We start from the raw sequence: 23861 nt of genomic DNA, 5'->3' as shown, positions 1-23861 counted from the left end.
TATGACAAACCTTCTAGACCAGAGCTATGCAAATCAAATAGGCACTTAACCTGATATACTTATCCTCTGTAGACTTTTGCCTGATACATTCATCTTGTCCTGTAGATAGTCTTTCCTTCTGACTGAATAAGAGCATAATAAAAGCCATTCTGGATCAGACTCAGAGTCCATCCAGCTCAGTATTCTGCTACTGATAATGTCAGTTGTGCAGTGCTGAGCACACAGTAGGCAATCTATTTCATTGAATTGTTCTTGAAATAAGCGGGTATGTCTGGCTTCTAAGGCACCAGTTCCCAAATAAAAGCCAGCTCTTCCACAAAATGCATGCAAATTTAACTCCTTTTTGAATCTTCATTTCTCAGTACATAAAACCTTTTAACATATAAAATAGTACTTCTTTTATTTATTTTAAAATAGCTATTTCTATCCTATGTCCCAGTAATTCCACTTCCAGTATATACCTTAGAGAACTCTTGCAAATGTGTACAGTGAGACACAGTGAGTCACAGCAGCATTGCCTATAATTGAAAAAAAAATGAAAGCAGTCTATTAATGTCCATCACGAGGGGAAAAGATAAATAAAATGTGGCATATTAATATGATGGGTTATTATATATACAAATGTAGATACATCAACACAGATAGATCTCAAAAACAATGCTGAGTAAAAAGTATGGAAGTTGGACATATACTATATGTAATATTTATGTAAATTAAAAAAAATACAAAATATTGTATATTATCCATGAATGTATATTTATGCATGTAAAAGGATACACAATACCTCATAAAATAGTTGTCTTCAGGAGGGAGTATAAAGAATAAGATTAGTAAGTGTGGTCAAGGGAGACTTCAACTTCATCTATATTGTTTATTTTATTTTAAAAAAGACTTGAAAGAATTGTGACAAAATCTTGACTGCTGTACATTCTTGGAGGAGGTGGAAACACAGGTGTTTACTATATTATTCTTTATATTTTTTAATTTTAAAAATTTCTAATAAAAATAAAATTTCTAAAACTATAAAAAGAATCATATAATATTAGAAGCATGTTTACTGTTATTTAACTTATTAAAAATAAAAAACAATGACTACTTCCTTCTAATACTGAGTTGGATGAGTCATAGAAAGATCACCTCTTCTTATTTGCTCAAGATTCTAGAAGCAAATTCATATTTACCCATACACTCTATGATTGTATACACTGACTCAATCAACATTTACCCATTGTTTCTCTACAGAAGAATATTAAAAAGTATATTCTGATCAAAGCCCCTCTGGCACTTGTAACTGTCTTTCTCTAGCCCTTCTCTTGACATTAATTCTTTCTCAAGGAATGGTTAACATAAATGCCTAAATTTTTCCAAGCACCAAAGGCATGCTTTTATTTTTTTTATTTTTTATTTTTTTAATTATTTATTTTATTTATGGCTGTGTTGGGTCTTCGTTTCTGTGCGAGGGCTTTCTCTAGTTGTGGCAAGCAGGGGCCACTCTTCATCGCGGTGCGTGGGCCTCTCACTATTGCGGCCTCTCTTGTCCTGGAGCACAGGCTCCAGACGCGCAGGCTCAGTAATTGTGGCTCACGGGCCCAGCTGCTCCGCGGCACGTGGGATCTTCCCAGACCAGGGCTCGAACCCGTGTCCCCTGCATTGGCAGGCAGATTCTCAACCACTGCGCCACCAGGGAAGCCCAAAGGCATGCTTTTAAATCAATCAGTATGGTTTTCTCTTTTGTTTCAGATACTTTTCTTGATGATGTTTACCTCTTTGTTGAAGGGGGGGGTTGTTTTGTTTTCTGGTTTTTGTTTGTTTGTTTTTTGGCTAGAGAGGACATTACTTAGCTACCATGTCTAACTGTCTGAGAGCCTCTATTCTAACTATTCTAACATTCAAGATAATCTCACAATAAACCTAGGAAATAAATACTATTATCCCTGTTTTTGCAACTGAGGAAATTGACGCATAAAGAGGTTAAATAATTTGTCCAAGATAAGCAGCTATTCAGTATAAGATCCAGAAAGTCAAACCCAGCTCTGAATGATTCCAAATGCCTTGCTCTTTCCGCTGCCTCCAAAGTGAAAAGTTTTGCAATGATTTAAAAATCCTTTCCTGGGTATAAATTTTACTAATTATAGTAAAATGGTTTGAAACTTAGAGATGTTATGTTGCTTTGATCTTGCTATGGTTATTCCTGAAAAAGTTAGCTTAAAGATGTTTTTGTTGCTGTCATTGTGTGTCTATCAGTTTAATATAAAGGCAGTTCTAGATCATTCTAGAGCTAGAGCAGTGGTTCTTTTTTTTTTAACATCTTTATTGGAGTATAATTGCTTTACAATGCTGTGTTAGTTTCTGCTTTATAACAAAGTGAATCAGTTATACATATACATATGTTCCCATATCTCTTCCCTCTTGTGTCTCCCTCCCTCTCACCCTCCCTACCCACCCCTCTAGGTGGTCACAAAGCACGGAGCTGATCTCCCTGTGCTATGTGGCTGCTTCCCACTAGCTATCTATTTTACATTTGGTAGTGTATATATGTCCATGCCACTCTCTCACTTTGTCCCAGCTTACCCTTCCCTCTCCCCATATCCTCAAGTCCATTCTCTACTAGGTCTGTGTCTTTATTCCCGTCTTGCCCCTAGGTTCTTCATGACCGTTTTTTTTTTTTTTTTAGATTCCATATATATGTGTTAGTATTTGGTATTTGTTTTTCTCTTTCTGACTTACTTCACTCTGTATGACAGTCTCTAGGTCCATCCACCTCACTACAAATAACTCAGTTTTGTTCCTTTTTATGGCTGAGTAATATTCCATTGTATATATGTGCCAAATCTTCTTTATCCATTTATCTCTTGATGGACACTTAGGTTGCTTCTGTGTCCTGGCTATTGTAAATAGAGCTGCAATGAACATTGTGGTACATGACTCTTTTTGAATTATGGTTTTCTCAGGGTATATGCCCAGTAGTGGGATTGCTGGGTCATATGGTAGTTCTTAACTGGAGGTGATTTTTATCCTCTAGAGGATATTTGGCAATCTCTGGAGACATTTTTGGTTGTCACAAGTTGAGGGGCAGGGGCTTACTGGTATCTAAGGAGTAGAGGCCAGGGATACTACTAAACATCCTACAACATGTAGGACAGCCTCTAAAACCAAATAATTGACCAGATCAAAATGTTTATAGTGCTGGTTGAGAAACCTTGATCTAGAGGTAAGAACAGTAGACCACACTATAGCTGATTTTGAAGAAAATAAAATTCAAAAATCAAAGAATATAAGTACTAAAATATAGAGGACTTGAAAAATGTACAAAGCATGCTAACTCTGTTTTAAATAATCACTAGATAAAGTTCTAAAACCAGGGGAAGGACTTTGACAGAATTTTAACTTGAGATTCCAAAATTGATCTGGGATGAAAAGTAGTAAGAAAGTAATACTAAATAAAAGTAGTGTCTGGAGCTAAGTGTATAGGTTCTGTGGCCAGTAAAATGGGGTACAGGAGTAGAGGATAGTCTTTTAAGAGAGCTAGTATTTTGTTTGTTTGCTTTTTACCTTGCATTCACCTGCTCTTCTGATAAAAGTCTCTTATTTTTGCTTTTTCTTCTTTTAAGAGTTTTCTTCAAACAGCTCCTGGATGATAAAATAATAGAGATAAGGAAAAGCTTTATTAAAAATGAGTTTCTCATCTTTTCTTCTAAAATCAGGAACAAGACAAGAATGCCCACTCTTGCCACTTCTAGTTAACATAGTACTGGAAGTCCTAGTCATAGCAATCAGAAAAGAAAAAGAAAAGAAAGGCATCCAAAATGGAAGGGAATAAGTAAAACTGTCACTATTTGCAGATGACATAATACTATATATAGAAAACCCTAAAATCTCCACCAAGAAACTACCAGAACTAATAAGTGAATTCAGTAAAGTTGCAGGATACAAGATTATTATACAGAAATCCGTTGCTTTTTTATACACTAATAATGAACTATCAGAAAGAGGAAGCAGGAAAACAATCCCACTTAAAATTGCATCAAAAAGAAAAAAAAATACCTAGGAATAAACTTAACCAAGGAGGTGAAAGACTTACACTCTAAAAACTATAAGACATTGAAGGAACTTGAAGATGATACAAAGAAATGGCAAGATATCCTGTATTCATGGATTAGAAGAATTATTATTATTAAAATGTCCATACTACCCAAAGCAATTTACAGATTTAAGGCAAGTCCTTTCAAAATACCCATGACATTTTATCACAGAATTAGAACAGATAATCCTAAAATTCATATAGAACCACAAAGGACCCTGAATAGCCAAAGCAATCTTGAGAAAAAAGCACAAAACTGGAAGTATCATGCTCCCTGAACTCATTCTATACAACAAAGCTACAGCAGTCAAAACAGCATGGTACTGGCACAAAAGCAAACACATAGATCAATGGAACAAAATAGACAGCCCAGAAATAAACCCAGGCACTTTTGGTCAATTATTTACAACAAAGGAGGCAAGAATATACAATGGAGAAAAGACAATCTCTTCAATAAGTGGCGCTGGGAGAAGTGGACAGCTATATGTAAAACACTGAAATTAGAAAATTTTCTCAAACCATATAAAAATAAACTCAAAATGAATTTAAGACCTAAATATAAGACCAGAAACCATAAAATTCCTAGAAGAAAACATAGGCAGTACACTCTTTGACATAATTCTTAGGAATATTTTTTTGGATCTGTCACCTAAGGAAAGGGACACAAAAGCAAAAATAAACAAATAGGACCTAATTAAACTTAAAAGCTATTGCACAGCAAAGGAAACCATCAAGAAAATGAAACAACAGCTTACTGAATGGGAGAAAATATTTGCAATTGATATGTCTGATAAAGGATTTATTTCCAAAATATATAAAAAGCTCATACAACTCAACATCAAAAAAAAATTAAAGGGGCTTCCCTGGTGGCACAGTGGTTGAGAATCTGCCTGCTAATGCAGGGGACACGGGTTCGAGCCCTGGTCTGGGAAGATCCCACACGCCGCGGAGCAACTAGGCCCGTGAGCCACAACTGCTGAGCCTGCGCATCTGGAGCCTGTGCTCCGCAACAAGAGAGGCCGCGATAGTGAGAGGCCTGCGCACCGTGATGAAGAGTGGCCCCCGCTTGCCACAACTAGAGAAAGCCCTCACACAGAAACGAAGACCCAACACAGCCAAAAATTAATTAATTAATTAATTTAAAAAAATTAAAAATAGGCAGAAGAATTAAATAGACATTTTTCCCAAAAAACTCATACAGATGTCCAATAGGCACAAGAAAAGATATTCAACAACTCTAATCATCAGGGAAATGAAAATCAAAAAAACCAATGAAATAGAATGTAAATTGCTTATAGCCACTATGGAAAACAGTATGGAGGCTCCTCAAACAACTAAAAATAGAACTACCATATGATCCAGCAATTCCACTCCAGAGTAAATATTTGAAGAAAAGGAAAACACTAATTCAAAAAGATATATGTACACCAATGTTCATAGCAGCATTATTTACAATAGCCAAAAAGATATATGTACACCAATGTTCACAGCAGCATTATTTACAATAGCCATGATATGGAAGCAACCTAAGTGTCCATCAACAAATGGATAAAGAAGATATATATATATATATATATATATATATGTATATATGGAGTGAAATCTTCAAAACATAAAAAGACTCACAGATACGCAGAACAAAGTAGTGGTTAACACTGGGTAGAGGGATGGGGGAAGGGGATTAAGAGGTACAAACTACTATGTATGAAATAAATAAGCTACAAGGCTGTAATGTATAGAACAGGGAATATAGCCAATATTTTATAGTAACATTAATGGAGTATAATATATAAAATGTTGAATCACTTATGTTGTATTTCTGAAACTAATATAAATCAACTATACTTCAATTAAAAAAGAAAAATAAAAAGTTAATTTCTCTGTGAACACTTACACCTATATTAAAGAATTTCTGAATCATTCAACTCTCAAAACTATTTTGGAATCATCTGAAATGGAAAGATCTCTAATAACAGCAAATGCTTTGTTCTTTCTCACAATATCACCCTTTAAGAATCAACTCACTGATTATTCAAGTTTAAAAAGATTTCCTGGCAAAGAGAAATTTTAGTGTTGAGTGCTCTGTTACAATAAAAGTTTCTATAGAAATGTCCTTTCTGATAACTATACATTGCAGTAACCAAATATTACCATTTCTTATTAAAATAACAATGAAATATTAGAAATTATCACATATAGAAATGGTAAATATGTGGAGGGATTTTTCCTAATTACCCAAGACTATTTTTTCATTATTTTTCTGTTCACTTAAACCTTACATTCAGATTCTCATCTTGTCTCCTTTTGCTCATCTCTCACTTCCTAATTATAAACTGGATGACTTTTCAGGTCACCTATGGCAGCCACTCAAACCAATTCGTCTTGTCTTTAAACTTCTATTCCCACCTCATCTTCTATTTGCCTCAGCTAAAAGAGCTTTACCTCGTCTATAGCTCTAATCTCTTTCACCTGCCACTTGAAGAGTGCTAGACCATGAAATTTTGAAAATCAAATAAAAAAGAGGAGAACAATGAAACCAGCAAGGTGTTCTTTGTCTGCCTAGGAAAATAGTTTTTCCATTATGAACAGGAAAGACCCTCGTTTATACCTTGCTAGGATTTCCAAGAAACTGAATACTCTGCTTATAGAAATTAGAAAGACTGCCAGCCAGCTGGAATAATTCTTCATTTTACTCTTATGCTAAATGGGTACTTGAGCTATAGAAAGCAAGGAGAAGTGGTCTTATTTATGATTCTTCCTTGCCAATCTGCTACGTACATTCAAAAGTACTGGATTAGGAATCAAAGGGTCCTGAATTGAATACAGACTCCATTTGCTCAAAACTTGCTTAGGCAAATCATATAATCTCTCTGAGCTTTGTTTTTCTCTCTTTTTTTTTGATTGGTAAAAAGGATAATAATGCCTGCCAGTTTGCCTCAGGTTACTTTAAGTATCAAACGAAATGATGTATAAGAAGCACTTTGTAAACCATGAAGTTCCATCCAAATTGAGTTATTTTAGGCAGTATAATAAGATTTATATTTCTCTATATTAGAATTTTCATTTCCAGTACACAAATAGACGCAAAATATAGACTTCTGAGCCCTGCTCCAAACTTATTCTATCAGAATCTATAGAGGTGAGGCCCAACCATCTGTATTTTTAACAAGAACACTAAAGTTTGAGAGGTACTATATAATGCACCATTCTCTTTTCTGATGTATTCCTTTCTTTCTACTTCAAGGAAAGTTTAACTGTCATGTACCATTTAATTTTCTAATCATCTTGAAATTGTTTGCTAAAATATAACAAAAACGTTGTTGTGTTGTCACAAAACAACCTAAATTAAATTTTAAAAATTAAGTAATTTAAATTTCAACTGCAATTGTTTTATAAATGTTTTTAACTTTAAAAAGGAAAGCATGTTCTTTGTAATACAATGGATTGCAAAATATTTAGAGAACTAAGAATGAAGAATCATGAAAATAACTCAATTTCCTGGGGGAATTATAATTACCACATTAGCTTTATTCATGCTGAAGTTTAACACATTCAATAGCTGCTGAGTTAAGACACTATATTGGTTCTTTACATCTCAATTATCCCAGTAAAAATTCAAGATCTCTTAAAACACACCTAAGTTTCAATAGGTGAATTTTACCATATCTGAGTTTATCAATATGTGACTTATGTTGTTTCAGTTAAACCTTCTTATTTAGAGTTAACTAAGTCCCAAAAGAACAGTTTGGGAGGTCCTATACCTATCATCTTTATCAGTATAGCCCTGTTCTAAGAGTGAAAGAAGAAAAAGGTAGTTGCCTATCTAGGTTAGACAGGGTAGGTGGTATTACTAAATCTGGTAGAGTGGAAGAAACAAAGCCAATATCTAAGATAACCTAAAACAACAGGAAATATGACTAAATACAATGAACAATGAATGAATAATTGTGCCTAGGGTGAGAGAGTAAAATTATAGTTTTAAAGACTACATCTGGCTTTTAAAAGCACTAACCTTAATCATCACTATGATAAACTAAACATTTCCATATTTCATACTAACATGTTTAGGAGACTAAAATAAGTTATTGATCTTAGTGTTTAATCAGAGTATGTGTTAATATAACACCAATATATTCTTAGAGGCTATATTAATGTGGAAACAACCCAAATAACCATCATCAGGAGAATAGATGAATAAATTATGATATATTCATACAGTGGAATACTCTATTTCAGTGAAAATGAATGAACTATGGTTACATGTAGTAACACAAATAAGGAACATTATGATGAGTTACAAAAGCAAGTCAAAGAAGAAAGAAAAACAGTTACAATTTCATTTACACAAAGTTCAAAAACATGCAACGCTAAAGAACATATTGTTTAGGGATGCAAATACTATTGGTAAAACTATTTAAAAAACAGAGAAATTATATATAAATTCGAGACAGTAGTTGCCTCGAAAGAGGGAAGGAAAGGAATGTGATTAGGAAAGGAGTACATAAGGGAATTTATAGGGAATGGTAATTTTCTTTTCTCATAATGGGTGATAAGTCACAGGAGGTTGTTGTATTGCTTTTGTTTATTCTGTACTCATGTTTTACAAATATTATTTTACAGGCATTCAATGTTTAATAAAAACAATTAAAATTTGATGTATTTCCTTTCTCTGTAATATATTTGCTCTGCCATAAAACAAGTTTATGATTTTAACAGATTTCAATTCCTTGCTTTCAACAGCAGCAGTTACAACTGAATATGCATATACATTAAATAGTTCTAGTACTGTGCCTAAGATCAAAAAAATTACTAAATCTAACTTTAAGAAATAAGATGTCCAAGGAATAATATGAGGGCAATTTTTGGAGTAAAAATTAGTTTAGAACTCATAAAAATAAAAACAACTTCTTAATCTTCTAAGTGGTTAGTAAATCAAAGATATAGGCTATGTATTTTTTTTTTTTTTACTTTAGATGGACAGCAATAACAAATTTCCTAACTGAACAAATCTCTTCAGATTTTAACTTTACTAAAAACCTGATCCCAACCTAAGAAGTTCTACAATATGCAAAAACACTTTAAAAACACTTTTAAAAAAGGCTTATTCTTTTAAAAAAAGAATATAACTAAAATACATAAAACTTGGAAATGCTTAAGCTTTAGTAGATTGTTCTGTCAACATGTGGATTTATTGAAAGAGCTGTGTTAACACATGTTAAAAACCTAGGGATGAACTTTTTAAAACATTTTTTTTTTTTTACCTTTTTACCAAAAAAAGAATTCTCAAACTGTGAAATACAGTTAGTTGTTTACCTAGTATGGAAAGTGATGAAACAATAATGAAATCTGTCAACTTTTGTCTGTCTCCATAAAAGTAAATCTTGCATCCCAAATATATACATATGGAGAGATATAAATAAAAATCTTTATACAGTTTCACCTATGGAAGTGGTTTACAGATTGTTCTTCCCCAGAACTATACTCAAAAAGGTTTTTCCAGCATTAAGTGTTTATAATTCGATAAGTCTGAAGCCTACCAATAGTCAACACAAAAGAGTAAAACACTAGCTTTTTGAACCATTTTAGTTTTCAATAGGAAATGATCCTAAAGATAAAAAGAGGCTTAGCCAATTATTTACTCATTATTTTCCCCACATATTTAAATATTAATGATAAGAAAAATTTTAACGCCAAGCTTATAAAATTCCTTCATAAGGGTATAATTATTCTAGCTATTTTTTCCCCCCAAAGTAGTATCTCTTAGCTCTTTCCTGGAATGTCTAAGAGTTTTGAATTGAAATGCAGCGACACCAACGCCAAAGATCCCCTTCCTTCCCATAAATCTAGAGATTCAGCTCTAATAAACTACCTTTGGATATGTTAATAACTCACATATAAATGCTAACCGCTATTTAGCATTTCTATTAACCTCCCGTCCATTAAAGATTTGGTAGTAATTTTCATATTTTACACCATCTATTATAAAATAATAATAAACTATTTATTACGAATATATATTTCACAGCAACTTCACCTCTTAAACCTAGGCTTACTTTTTTCGTCCTCCCCATCTAACCTAAAACTTTAGGATCACGATCCTTTTTAACACTTCAATTGAACCTCATAACTCAAAACTACCAACCCCGCTAATCCCTTATTTCATACGACTATAACGTTTTTTTTTAAGTACTTTAAAAGCCCTATACCTTTTTCCTTCATCCGTAAGACAAGCTCTGAGAACAAAAGTGAGGGGTCAAGGATAGTGTGAAATCTGAGGGAAGAGGTGGGGCAGAAGGTTAAAGAGAGTTTGGAGTAGGACAAAAGAAATAACTAGAAGGTCAGCTGGGTGACGAAAACCGTTAGGCGCCGGTTAGGCTAGGGTGCAGCTAAGGACACGAGGGGGAGGGGCTTAACCTCTTGCCCTCTAACCCCCAACGCCCGGAAGCGACTGCAACACGCCCTAACCGCCCCTCAGAGCGGCAGCCATTTTGGCTTTGCTCCAGCCCCGCCCCTCGGACGCAGACGGCTCCATCCCCCCACCCCCACCCCACCCCCGCCTTCCTCGCGCAGAAACTGGAAGTGGGATTGCGGACCTAGGAGCCAGGCCGGCAGCAGCTCAGGACTGGAGTCGCGCTCCGAACGCACTGCCGTCAAATCCTTGCCGCTGCCCCTGGCTGTCGCCTCCCAAGAAAAGTCGTGGGACCATGTCGAATATGGAGAGTATCCTTTCCTGTCTGAAAAGCTGCTGCTAGGGCTTAAAGAGGTGGGGGAGAGGAGGGCCTGGGGCCCTGGAAGGTGCCTGATGGTGACCTTTTAGGTCTAGTTGAGGAGGGGTGAGGGTTCTGACTCGGATTGGTAGGGGCTGGCAGCTTGTTTTGTTTTGTTTGTTGTTGTTTTCCTGGTAGCCGCAACCATCCTGAATCAGGGGACGTGGGGCTGCTTTGAGAAGATTACTGAACACGAACCCTCCCTTGTTGAAGGCTACTGTCACCTGTTCTTTCAGTGAATTTATCCACTTCTGAAAAATCGAAGGAGAGTGGTGTGGAAACAGGCGACAGTTTGCCAGAGGTTTGGGGCATAGGTATAGGTTTTGAATGGGTAACGAGGGCAAATAGTTTTTGTGGAACTTCTTCCTTTTTCTGGATGGAGGTGACTGCTAATGAGTTCTTAATACCAGCCCTCCGAACTAAGTTGATCGCTTGCTTGTTAATAATCTGATTTAGCACGTGAGGAAACTCATAGTTTCCTAAAGCCACAAAAATCCATCAGTTGCACCTGTTACCACTTAAGCAATGAGTTCGAGGTTAGGAACCAAGCTGTGCGAAGCTCTGAATTGAAGAAGGATGCGATTGTTTTTCACAAGTGAAATACCATCACAGGATTTCCATGTCGCTGTCCTTCTTCCAGAAATTGGCATTACAGAAATAGAGTAGTTTGATATCTTGCTATTGAATGAAACTTGGCAAAATAACAAAATGGGGGTCATAGAAATTCTTTGATAGCTCATATTGAAACTATTTTCATTCATTAATTTGTAAGCCTGAAATATAGAAAGACATTTGGTGAGAGGATTAAATTATGTAAACTGTACTGAGAATATTGGTAACATATTTGGTGCTGAACTGGCCAAGTTAAACCAAGAATAAAATGTGAACCTTTGTGGAGGTGCAGAAATAGGTCATTTCATGAACAGAGTAGATGACTAAAAGGCCCAGTTTAAAGGATATAATTTATAGAAGTGTAGTTGTGTTAGATGATTTTTATTAAAGCACCATCATAAAAGAAAGAGCACTGGATTATGAGTCAGAAGATCAATTTCCAATCCCAGTTCTGCCTTTTAAGAAACATGTGAGTTAGAACAACTCATATAGCCTCTGTCATGCAATGTTTACTCATCTGTAAACATACTAACTGACCTGCCAGCCTTATAAAGCTCTTGTGAAGATAAAATGAAATGTAAGGGCTTACTAAATTATGAAGTTTTGAACATGTTAAGTATTAAGAAGTAGAGTACAAATTGCTATCTTTTTCGCCAGATCTTTTGGAAGGGTTTGAGGTAATAGCTCTAAAACTGCTTTTATTTCCTACTTTAATAATGCAAGTTACTTTTGCTCACCTAAAAAACTACTGTATGTGATTTCCAATAATAAGATAGTTACTAATTTTCTTTCACTGAAAAGTATGTATGCCTGACTATAATTAAAATTAATGGTACTATTATCAGTAGTTTAATACATAACAAAAATGAACTATAACTACTCTTAAGTCCATCAGAGGAAGTGAGGACTTCATTCATACCGTCTGGCAGTGATTAGTTCTCTTGGTCCTTTTTGTAGAATCCAGACCTTTTCCTTTGAGTATAGAGGAAGAAAATGACATATGGACTCAGACCTGTCTTTCATAAATAAATAACTTGAACTGAAACTTTAGTAACATTTATTTGTCACCTATTTGAAATGCAGAAATCTCATTGTTACAGTATGTAAGAAGAATAAATGTGCTAACACAATTGAATTAGCATGGTAATTGTGACTTCTGTCTTTGGGCAGTTAGATACACTGAAGTTATGTTGGATTAGATCCAATATCATTTTAAACAACTTGATGGAATAGCCAAACTATTTATTTTTTTAAATTTTTATTACAGTATGGTTACTTTACAATATCATGTTAGTTTATGCTGTATGGCAATGTGCCTTTGCCTGGGGAAAATATTTGTCGCTGACATCTCTTTCTCTAGGGGATTCTAACCTGAAAAATGTTGAGAAGCAACGAAGTAGATAATAGGTACTGTAGACATAAGAGTAAAGAAAGGGATGTTGTGAAGTGGACTGGTATCATTGTCTCCTTTTGTAGTCACCTAGACGAATGAGACTATGTTAAATAGGCAAAAATTGCCAGCTACCTTAAAAATGCTCTCCATTGTGAATGGCTTTACATCCTAAAGCAGAATTACAGATCAGAGTCTCTGAGGCTTTGCTAGTGTTGACAAATGTATTGTGATTTTTTAACCAAGATATTAATAATAGTTCAAATTTTGTTTTTTAGACATTGTCACCTGACAGTAGTCTTATAATGTATGTCCTGGCTTGCTAGTAGAATGTTGTCTTACAAGAAGTATTTTATGTAAGGAATGCTTATCGTTCATCATTTGATGCTATTTGAGGATCAGTTCTGAGCAATCCACTATGAAAGTTAAAATGCAAAAAGAGAAATAAGAGTTGAGCTGGCTTTGAATTCCTTCTTGTTCTTCTATTCACAGTTAATTACCCATCTCTAGGCTTCAGTTTTCACATCTGTAAAATGAGGGAAGTTGACAAGCAATCTCTAAGGTTTCTTTCAATTCTGAAGATCTCCCTGAGTTTCTGTGTTCCCAAACTCTACCACCCAGACATACACAAGGGATGATTAAGATGCTGGGAGCTGAAAAAGAGGAAAGTTGGGTATATAATGCCACTTTTTGTCATCAAATGTATGAATAACCATCTATGGTATGGCACCACTGCTTTATTCTGGAGCAGGCAGGTGCTAGTAGAACATTCTTATTCCTTCCTCTTACCTTCTTTGTTTTCAACCTTTACTTCTATGTAAAGGATTGTAAAATCCTACTGTTGGCACTTGGAATCAAATAGCTTTCTGCCCTACTATGTTGGGATAACTTACTTTCCCTTTGTGTTGCTCCACCCACTTCAGAGAGGTAGGCAGGACGTAAGAGTTCTACTATGAATTTCTGCTAGTAAACTGACTATAACCATTTTTCTTGAGGAAGCAGATTGAAATCTTAGAGCAAGGTTTCCTTCTGTATGCATAATAAATATGTGGAACCCTAATGATTGTTATTTATTTAAATTTTAAAGCAATAATCTATTAAGGCATAGCTGATTTCTCCCCTTTGCCTGTCAGCAGTGTAATTGCTATTAAAAGAAATCACACAGAATGTTTTTTTTCTTTTTAAATTTATTTATTTATTTATTTTTGGCTGTGTTGGGTCTTCGTTGCTGCGCGTGGGCTTTCCCTAGTTGTGGAGAGAGGGGGCTACTCTTTGTTGCGGTGCACGGGCTTCTCATTGCAGTGGCTTCTCTTGTTGCGCAGCACGGGCTCTAGGCGTGTGGGCTTCAGTAGTTGTGATGTGCGGGCTCAGTAGTTGTGGCTCGCGGGCTCTAGAGCGCAGGCTCAGTAGTTGTGGTGCACTGGCTTAGTTGCTCCACAGCATGTGGGATCTTCCTGGACCATGGCTCAAACCCGTGTCCCCTGCATTGGCAGGCAGATTCTTAACCACTGCACCACAGGGAAGCCCAACATAGAATGTTTTAAAGACACATTGGGATTTTTTTATTCCCTGACTAGCCGTATTGCCCAGTTAAGATAGGTGACTTATCTAAATCATGAGGTGGTAATGACAATTTATTGAACATCTACTATGTACCAAACTTTGTGCTGGGGATTTTATATATCATCTCAGAACCTCAAAACAGCCCTGGAAGATGGGTGGTATTGTCCTCATTTTATAGAACAGGCAATTAAAGCTAAGAAAGCTACAGAGCTTGTAAGTGTAAAGAATCTGGGCTCGGCTCCAAAGTCTCTGGTGTGTTCGCGTTTCCATAGTGCCTCCAGAACTTACAGTGTACTTCAGTTATATTTGATCGAGTCCTAGGGTTATGCAGAGCTACTCTTTTATATATTGACATTCCATTTGAGATTTTTGCTTTTAAAAGAGTTTGGAAAACCATGAATCAACACAATCACTTTAAGGAGGACCTAGCTTAGATTTTCTCGAAGACAAGTCTAGTTCATAGATATATTTCCTATTAAGAGGTACACCTGTATGATGTAATGTTTTAAATTTTAATTTTATAGAGTTAGAAGGTAGGGAATACTACTTTCTGAAAATTTGAAATAATTGTTCAGATGATTCATTGATTTTCTTATTTATCAATCCCAAGGGCTAAGTGAGTTAGTGTTTTGCTTTTGCATGGATTTTGGCAGGAGGAGGGAAACCTATTGCCATTAATGGAGATCTTTGAGACCAATTTTTCAGAGTCAGTGTTTATGTTAGCAAAAAAGCAAGCATGGTGGTGTGTGACAAACCTCATAGTGGTTAAGAGGAAGATGGTAGGGAGGGGAGGAAGAAGGGTACACTGGGCAAAGGAACTGTATGTGAAGACACAGAGTCAGGTAACTGGTGGAGTCCATCATCACTGAAGCACAAGTTGCTGGAGCCTGGGATTACCCAAGATCTAGTTTAGGGCCTTATGCATTATTCTGTACATGTTAATATGTATTACTGTTCAGCCTTTCTAAACCTTCATCAAAAATAAAGTATTTCAGTCATTGTCTTTTCAGTTGGCAAAGAAAAAGAAATACTGTCTTAATAGCAACCACTTTGCCAAATTGAATTTATGATTAGTCAGTGAAGGAGATTATTCTGCCCGTGTTATTTTTTCCAAATAGAAAAATACTCCAAGGATTTACAGCCAACTAAAATATCTAAAATATTTCACAGTATATCAACTCTGGTTCATAGTTCAATTTAGTGGGTGAATCAACGCCATTATTTTCCACATTAGCAATAGAGGATATTCACTTATTGTAGTGTATACAGAAGGTGATTATTTGAATAGCAGGCACCTGAATTTAAGAATCGCATATCTTGGTTGTAGAAGGTACCCGAGAGTTAGAGGCAATGTTTTAGACCCAGGAGTGTTTTGATTTCTGGCCTAGGACAAAAGATACATCATCAGAAAAACACTGGTTTTACAGGTTGCCTGGGATACATAGACACATATGAATATATTTGGCAGGGGTGGTAGTCTAAGATATGTAGTCCTCCTCTATGGAATCATGTGCTTTACACTATATTTATGAGTCAAAATGAGAAAAATAAGAGACCATGTAAAAAGTATTTTCCAAAGACAAATGTATTCAATTTTAAAAGCCATCCTTTATTGTGAGACTCTCCTTCCTACATTTTTGGTGTTGCTCTATTCTTTCTGTTAATTATACCAGTCCAAGGATTTTTTAAAAAGTCTGGGATCTGCTATGACATTGGTTTTCTCACTCTTCGCCGCAGAGCCCTTTTTTTTCCTGAATGGAATCATGTAGAATCCTAATATACAATAGAAATAAACATCATTGTATTAGTATAAACTTATTCATAAGCTTATATGTGTAATTGAGTCCTCTTGCCCAACATCAGTGATGCTTTTTCCCCAGTATATCAGGTACCATTGCAAAACATTTTTTCTACTATTCATTTACTTAAAACTATTGAGTAATTCTGTTAATCACTGCACTAAGCTGATGGTATAAGGATAATTAGGATTCATCCTTATTCTCAAGGTGTCCATAGTCTAGTTAAAGAAGTAGACATGTAAACAAAGAATTATAATGAAATACAGAAAAGTACATCATATATAAAGTAACATGGGAATACAGAATAAGTAGCTACTGACACTGTAAATTTCAAATTAGTGTTTCCACAGAGTATACTTAAAATTTAGGACCAGAATGTATGAAAACAGCCTTGGAGACCAGCTATTTTATATTAAATTTATATCAAGCACAAAGAGGTTCAACGTATCCAAGTTATAATACTACTACACATTCCTAACAGCGTTGTCCATATACCAGTATTATTATTTTTTTTTAACATCTTTATTGGAGTATAATTGCTTTACAATGGTGTGTTAATTTCTGCTTTATAACAAAGTGAATCAGTTATACATATACATATGTTCCCATATCTCTTCCCTCTTGCATCTCCCTCCCTCCCACCCTCCCTATCCCACCCCTCTAGGTGGTCACAAAGACACAGACCTACTAGAGAATGGACTTGAGTATATGGGGAGGGGGAAGGGTAAGCTGTGACAAAGTGAGAGAGTGGCATGGACATATATACACTACCAAACGTAAAATAGATAGCTAGTGGGAAGCAACCACATAGCACAGGGAGATCAGCTCTGTGCTTTGTGACCAGTATTATTTAATACATGCTTTTGGGTTTTTTCTTTTAATTTTCAAGCAACCCTCTTTTTTAAATTGCAAAGATACCATCTCATGGAACAGGACTATAAACTCTTAATCTAACCTTTTATTTGAAATGAATTTTTTACAAAAATCATGTAACTTTAACCCTCACCCCCCCAAGAGCAAGTACAAAAAAGAATAAAAGACCAGTTACCTGCCACTGGGCTTAAGAAATAAAACATTACCAACTCATCTCCCTTATTTCCCCACCAAAGGCAACCACTGTCTAAAAGTTCATATTTATCATTTCCATGCATTTGTTTATATTTGACCACATACATGTACATTCTTAGGATATAATTAATGTCTTGCATATATTCCAATTTTATGTGTGTGGTATACTGTTTTCTTTTTTATTCAAGATGATTCTTCAGATTCATTCATTATGTCATTTTCACTTTCACCTCTATGTAGTTTTTTTTTTTTAACATCTTTATTGGAGTATAATTGCTTTATTATAGAAATATCACACAATTTATCCATTCTATTTAGTGATGAACATTTAGGTTGTTTCCATGGTTTTCTGTCATTATAAACAATACTGCTATGATCATTCTTGTACATATTTCCTGTGTCAGCTGGGGACAGTTTCTCTATGGTATATACCTAGGAGTGGGATTGCTGGGTTGGAGACTATGGGTATTTTCAAGTAATGATTCTTTGATGATTTCCATTGTAATCTATATACCTTTTATTTTTCTTATCATGCTTGGTAGGACTCCAGAACAATGCTTAATTAAAATATATATATATATATATATCATGATCACTTTCTTGTTACAGTCATCCCTGGGTATCTGCAGGGGATTGGTTCCAACACCCCCCCGCCACCGCAGATACCCAAATCTGCAGATATGCAAATCTCTTAGTTGGCCCTCTATTCGCAGATGCAAACCCATGGATACAGAGGGATGACTGTACTGATTTTAAAAGAAATTCTAATTATTCACTGTTAAGGATGATGATTGCTCTAGTTTTTGATAGATATATTTTCAGGTTAAGGAATTTTTTGTGTGTTTTTTTTCCATTCCTAGTTTAGTAGAAGTTTGGTCATGAACCATTCATCTGAAAGTTGGTTTGATGAATACATCAAATGTTGGATTTTATTTAATGTTTTTTCTTTATATGCTGAGATTATCATCTGTGTTTTCTTCTTTGACCTTCTAATGTGGTTAAAATACATAGATGGATTTTTTTAATGTTAAACCATCCTTGTATTTCTAGGCTAAATCCATCATGAGTATGAGGTATCTTTAATACATTGCTTGAATAAAAATTTTGTTCTTGGCCCCCACATTTTGATTCTGAATGATGAAAGTAACTGTTTTCAGAACATTGTTACATGATGTTTTTAAAGTCTTGGCAGCTACAATTCAGAGTAATTAATTGAAGTGATAGTCTTATGTTCATTCATTAAAACTGCGTGCAAAAATTCCACGGGGGTGAGAGGGAATATTGCTTCATTGCTAATATTTTGTTTAGTATTTTTGCCTCTCTGTTCATAAGTGAGTTTAGTCTATGTGTCCATTAATATATAGTATCCTTTTTTTTGATTTAGGTATCAAAAGTTAGGGAGTGTTCTTTATATTTTCTATTCTTTGGAAGAGTTTGTATAAGATCGGAATTGCTTTTTTCTCAAATGATTGATGCAGTGCACCAGTAAAACCATTTGGACCTGTGACTGTTGTTAATTAGTTACTTTGTTTATATGTTAAAATATTTTAGCATATTGAATCAAGAATTTAGAATTCTATTTATTTGTTTTTAGTTCATTTTGGAAATATTGTTATATGATGGTCCATTCTGTCTAATTCCAATTTATTGGCATAGTGTTCATAATTTATTATTTTAAAGTAACTTTATCTGCAGTTATTTCTCCATTTTTATTTCTACACTTTGTTTATGCCTTGTCTTTTTCCTTAATCGCTTTCTGTAGAGGTAAGTAAATGTTATTATTATTTACAGAGAACTCAATTTTAAACTTTTTGATCCTTTCTATTATATATCTGTTTCTATTTTTTCCCTCTGAGTTTTTTCTTATACTTCCTTCGGATTTATTCTTGTTTTCCTGACTTTGTGAGATGAATGCTTATCGAGTTAATTTTTAGCCTACCTTCCTTTCTATTGTGAGTTTTTAACGGTAGAAAATTCCATCTGAGTATGGCATTAGCTTTACATTCCACAAGCCACATTCCACTCATTTCATTGTCATTCAAGTCTATTTTTAAATTAAAAAAAAATTCTTAAATCCATATATATAGTCTTTTCCAAATACAGTAAGTCCCCTACATACGAGTGAGTTCTGTTCCAAGATCAAGTTCCTAAGTACAATTTGTTCGTAAGTCCAACAAAGTTATCCTAGGTCCCCAGCTAACACAATTGGCTATATAATACTGTACTGTAATAGGTTTATAATACTTTTCACACAAATAATACATAAAAAACAAGCACAAAAAATAAAACATTTTTAATCTTACAGTACAGTACCTTGAAAAGTACAGTAGTACAGTACAACAGCTGGCATACAGGGGCTGGCATCGAGTGAACAGGGAAGAAGAGTGACTGGAGGTGGGAGATGGTAGAGCTGAAGGATCATCAGCAATAGGAGATGGAGGGCAAGCTGCAATTTCACTCACACCTGACGTTGATGGCACAGGTTCTGGTTCCTTGTTGGATTCAATTCTATCTACCCTCTTGAAAAAACGATCCAGTAATATCTGGGTAGTAGCTCTTTTTTTCTCATCATAGGTGACACGGTAGCACCGGATTGCATTCTGAACGGCTGCTGCAACCTTCGTGTACCATTCTACGTTCGGGTTCTGTGCCTCAAAAACTAACAGTGACTCCTCAAATAAAGAAATCCCCTTGCCATTACCTGCGTCGTGAATCTCTTCGGTTCTTCAGTTACTTCTTCTTCCTCTTATCTCTCTTTGCCCTTTCTCTGGGCCTCCAATTCCATAAAGTCTTCATTAGCAAGCTCCTCTTGTTGCACAGCAAGGAGTTCAATGAAGTCGTCCTCTTGCAGATCTAGCTTGAAATAAAGATATTGTACTACTGTACTCTATATGGTACTGTAAAGTACACAAAGCACAACCACTTGTAGAGGATGCATCCACGTGAGAATGTACACCAGAGACATGAACTAACGTGATTGGACATGCAAACGCACGTTCACATCTTTGAAAGTTTGCAACTTGAAGGTTTGTATGTAGGGGACTTACTGTAGATATAGATATAGATATATGCATATTTAAAATAAACTTTTAGGTGACTTCCCTGGTGGTCCAGTGGTTAAGACTCCGCACTCCCAATGCAAGGGGCCTGGGTTCAATCCCTGGTCAGGGAACTAAGATCCCATATACCGCAACTAAGCCCATGTGATGCAACTACTGAGCCCGCGTGCCGCAATGAAGACCCAGCACAGTCAAAATAAATAAATAAAAAGAATAATAAACTTTTAATCTTAAAAGAGTTTTAGATTCTTACAGAAAAATTGTGAAGTAAATTCCCTTATTAATTAATTCATTATTGAGAGTTGTGGTTAGACAGTAGGTTTGTCTGATATCTATTATTTCATATTTGCTTTATGGCCCAGGGTATGATCAGTTTTCATGTGTCATATGCTTGTAAATGATGTGTATTCTCAAATTATTGGGCACAGGTTTCGCTATAATTCTCTATATGTTAATTTTTAAATTAAGCTTCTTAATCGGGTCTTTTGTAACTTCTATATTCTTAGTTTTGTCAGTTACTGAGAGAATTTTATTAAAATCTACCAAGATTAATAATTTTATCTGCCAGTTTTATATATATACATACAAACACACTTTGAGGCTATGTAGAGGAACATGGAAATCTAGAATTATTTCATCAATTTGTGAATTTACTTTCTATCATTTTATAGTGATCCCTACTTTTAAAAACTTTCTAATGCTGCTTTTAGGTAGTCTGTTTTGATTGATACTAATAAAGCTACAACTGTTTTTTTAGGTTAGTATTTGTCTAGTATAATTTTTTCTGTCTTTTTACATCCAGCCTTTCTGTTTAGGTGATTTAAAGTCCTGTTTAAAGCACATATTTATAATTTGTTTCATTATTTTTTAATCCATCCTGACATTTTGGGGATGTTTCTTTTTATTGATATTTTATGATTTCTGTGTATCCTGTTTTCTCTGTGATTCACTTCTCTTTTGCTACTTTCTTCTGGATTTATTAAGTGGTTTACCCCATTTTTCCCTTTACTATTTTAGAAGGTACATGCTATTTCCTTAGCAGTACCCTTCACATTTTTACATGCATAGTTAATTTAATTTCTAAATAATTAGAAACTTTTTTCTTGGATTTTTAAACATATAATTTGTCACCCCATCCTCTGTTGTACATGTTTTTATTGTCTATGTTTGTTCTGCCTGTCTAATCTCCAAAATTAGACATTATGATTATCTTATAGTCAGTATTTCTCTGGATTTATCTGTGTTTACCAGTCTTTGTGCTCACTAAACCTTTCATTATGTCAGACATAATTTTGTTTTTTGTGAAGTACATTCAGTCATCCTTATTTAGTCATCATTATTCTCAGATTCTGTGTTTGCAAAGTTACCTACTCACTATAATTTTTTTTAACCTGAAATCATTCCTTGCTATGCTTTCAAGGTTATTCATGGACATGCTCAGACAGTGAAAAATTTGAGTGGCCAAAGGAGCACGTTCCCAGTTAAGGGTGAACAATATGATGCTCTGACTTTTTACTTCAGCTCTCATACTGTAAAGGAGAGTCTTTTTCACTTTGTCAAGCGCCACTTTCTTTTTTTGCATTTTTTGTACTTTTTGTTGGTGATTTCACTAATCTCCAAGTGTAGTGTTTAAGTGCTGTATAGTGTTCTGAAGTGCAAGACTGTGATGTGCCTTATGGAGAGTGTATGTGTGTTAGGTAAGCTTCTTTCAGGCATGAGTTATAATGCTGTTTGCCATGAATTCAATGTTACAGAGTCAGCAAGATATATTAAGTAAGATGTGTTAAAACAAAAATATGCATAAAACAAGGTTATGTATTCATAGATTGACAAAAATGTTTTGACCAGAGACTCGCAGGAACCTAATCCTGCATTTTCCTTAGGAGAAATGTTTCTGTACTCATTAATTCCCTATTTGCAGTGATTTCATGAAACATAACTAACATGAAGAATGAGAATCTACTGTACATCCTTTGGAAGTTACATTAGCATTTTATTTGAAATCCTACTCAGTCTGATCTTTAGTTATTTTATAAATAATCTGAATTTTCACTATGGCTCTTTTAAATATTTTAGTATTTGGTATTCTGAGGTGCGCTATGATATATCTAAGTCTGGATTGATTATTTTTTTTAGGATTTATTTTTTATTTTTTAATAGCTCTTTATTGGAGTATAATTGCTTCACAATACTGTGTTAGTTTCTGTTATACAACAAAGCAAATCATCCATATGCATACACATGTCCCCATATCCCCTCCCTCTTTAGCCTCCCTCCCATCCTCCCTATCCCACCCCTCTAGGTCATCGCAAAGCACTGAGCCGATCTCCCTGTGCTATGCTTATGCTTCCCACCAGCCAACTATTTTACATTCAGTAGTGTGTATATGTCGATGCTACTCTCACTTTGCCCTAGCTTCACCCTCCCACCCCATGTGCTCAAGTCCATTCTCTATGTCTGCCTCTTTATTCTTGCCCTGCAACTAGGTTCATCAGTGACATTTTTTTTTTAAGATTCCATATATATGCTTTAGCATACAATATTTGTTTTTCTCTTTCTGGCTTACTTCACTCTGTATGACAGACTCTAGATCCATCCACCTCACTACAAGTAACTCAGTTTCGTCTCTTTTTATGGCCGAGTAATATTCCATTGTATATATGTGCCACATCTTCTTTATCCATTCATCTGCCGATGGACATTTAGGTTGGTTCCATGTCCTGGCTATTGTAAATAGTGCTGCAATGAACATTGGGGTGCATGTCTCTTTTTGAATTATGGTTTTCTCAGGGTATATGCCCAGTAGTGGGATTGCTGAGTCATATGGTAGTTCTATTTTTAGTTTTTTAAGGAGCCTCCATACTGTTTTCCGTAGTGGCTGTATCAATGTACATTCGCACCAACAGTGTAGGAGGGTTCCCTCTTCACCACACCCTTTGTAGCATTTATTGTTTCTAGCTTCTTTAATAATGGTCATTCTGACTGGTGTGAGGTGATACCTCACAGTAGTTTTGATTTGCATTACTCTAATAATTAGTGATGTTGAGCATCTTTTCATGTGCCTCTTGGCCATCTGTATGTCTTCCTTGGTGAAATGTCTATTTAGGTCTTCCACCCATTTTTTAACTGGACTGTATGATATTTTGATATTGAGCTCCATGAGTTGTTTGTATATTTTGGAGATTAATCCTTTGTTGTTTCATTTGCAAGTATTTTCTCCCATTCTGAGGGTTGTCTTTTTGTCTTATGTATGGTTTCCTTTGCTGTGCAAAAGCTTTTAAGTTTAATTAAGTCCCCTTTGTTTATTTTTGTTTTTATTTCCATTACTCTAGGAGGTGGGTCAAAAACGATCTTGCTGTGGTTTATGTCAAAGAGTGTTTTTCCTATGTTTTCCTCTAAAAGTTTTATAGTGTCTGGTCTTACATTTAAGTCTTTAATCCATTTGGAGTTTATTTTTGTGTATGGTGTTCGGTAGTGTTCTAATTTCATTCTTTTACATGTAGCTGTCCTGTTTTCCCAGCA

The 23861-nt window shown here is 35.1% G+C and overlaps 1 protein-coding gene across 1 annotated transcript in view; it reads left to right on the top strand.

Annotated features, from left to right (window-relative positions):
* The first annotated feature begins 10666 nt into the window (after nt 1-10666).
* LOC133082282 (charged multivesicular body protein 1B2) overlaps nt 10667-23861 on the top strand; it is a 33886-nt gene continuing 20691 nt past the window's right edge. Inside the window, exon 1 of the mRNA XM_061178825.1 lies at nt 10667-10801. Within this exon, the coding sequence (XP_061034808.1) occupies nt 10786-10801 (16 nt within the window). The 5' untranslated portion in view covers nt 10667-10785. The remainder of the gene's footprint in view (nt 10802-23861) is intronic.

This window comes from Eubalaena glacialis, chromosome X, assembly GCF_028564815.1.
Source record: "Eubalaena glacialis isolate mEubGla1 chromosome X, mEubGla1.1.hap2.+ XY, whole genome shotgun sequence".
In the NCBI taxonomy this organism is placed as follows: Eukaryota; Metazoa; Chordata; class Mammalia; order Artiodactyla; family Balaenidae; genus Eubalaena; species Eubalaena glacialis.
The sequence above is the reverse complement of the archived record's forward strand: the minus strand, read 5'-3'. Positions and strand labels throughout refer to the sequence as shown.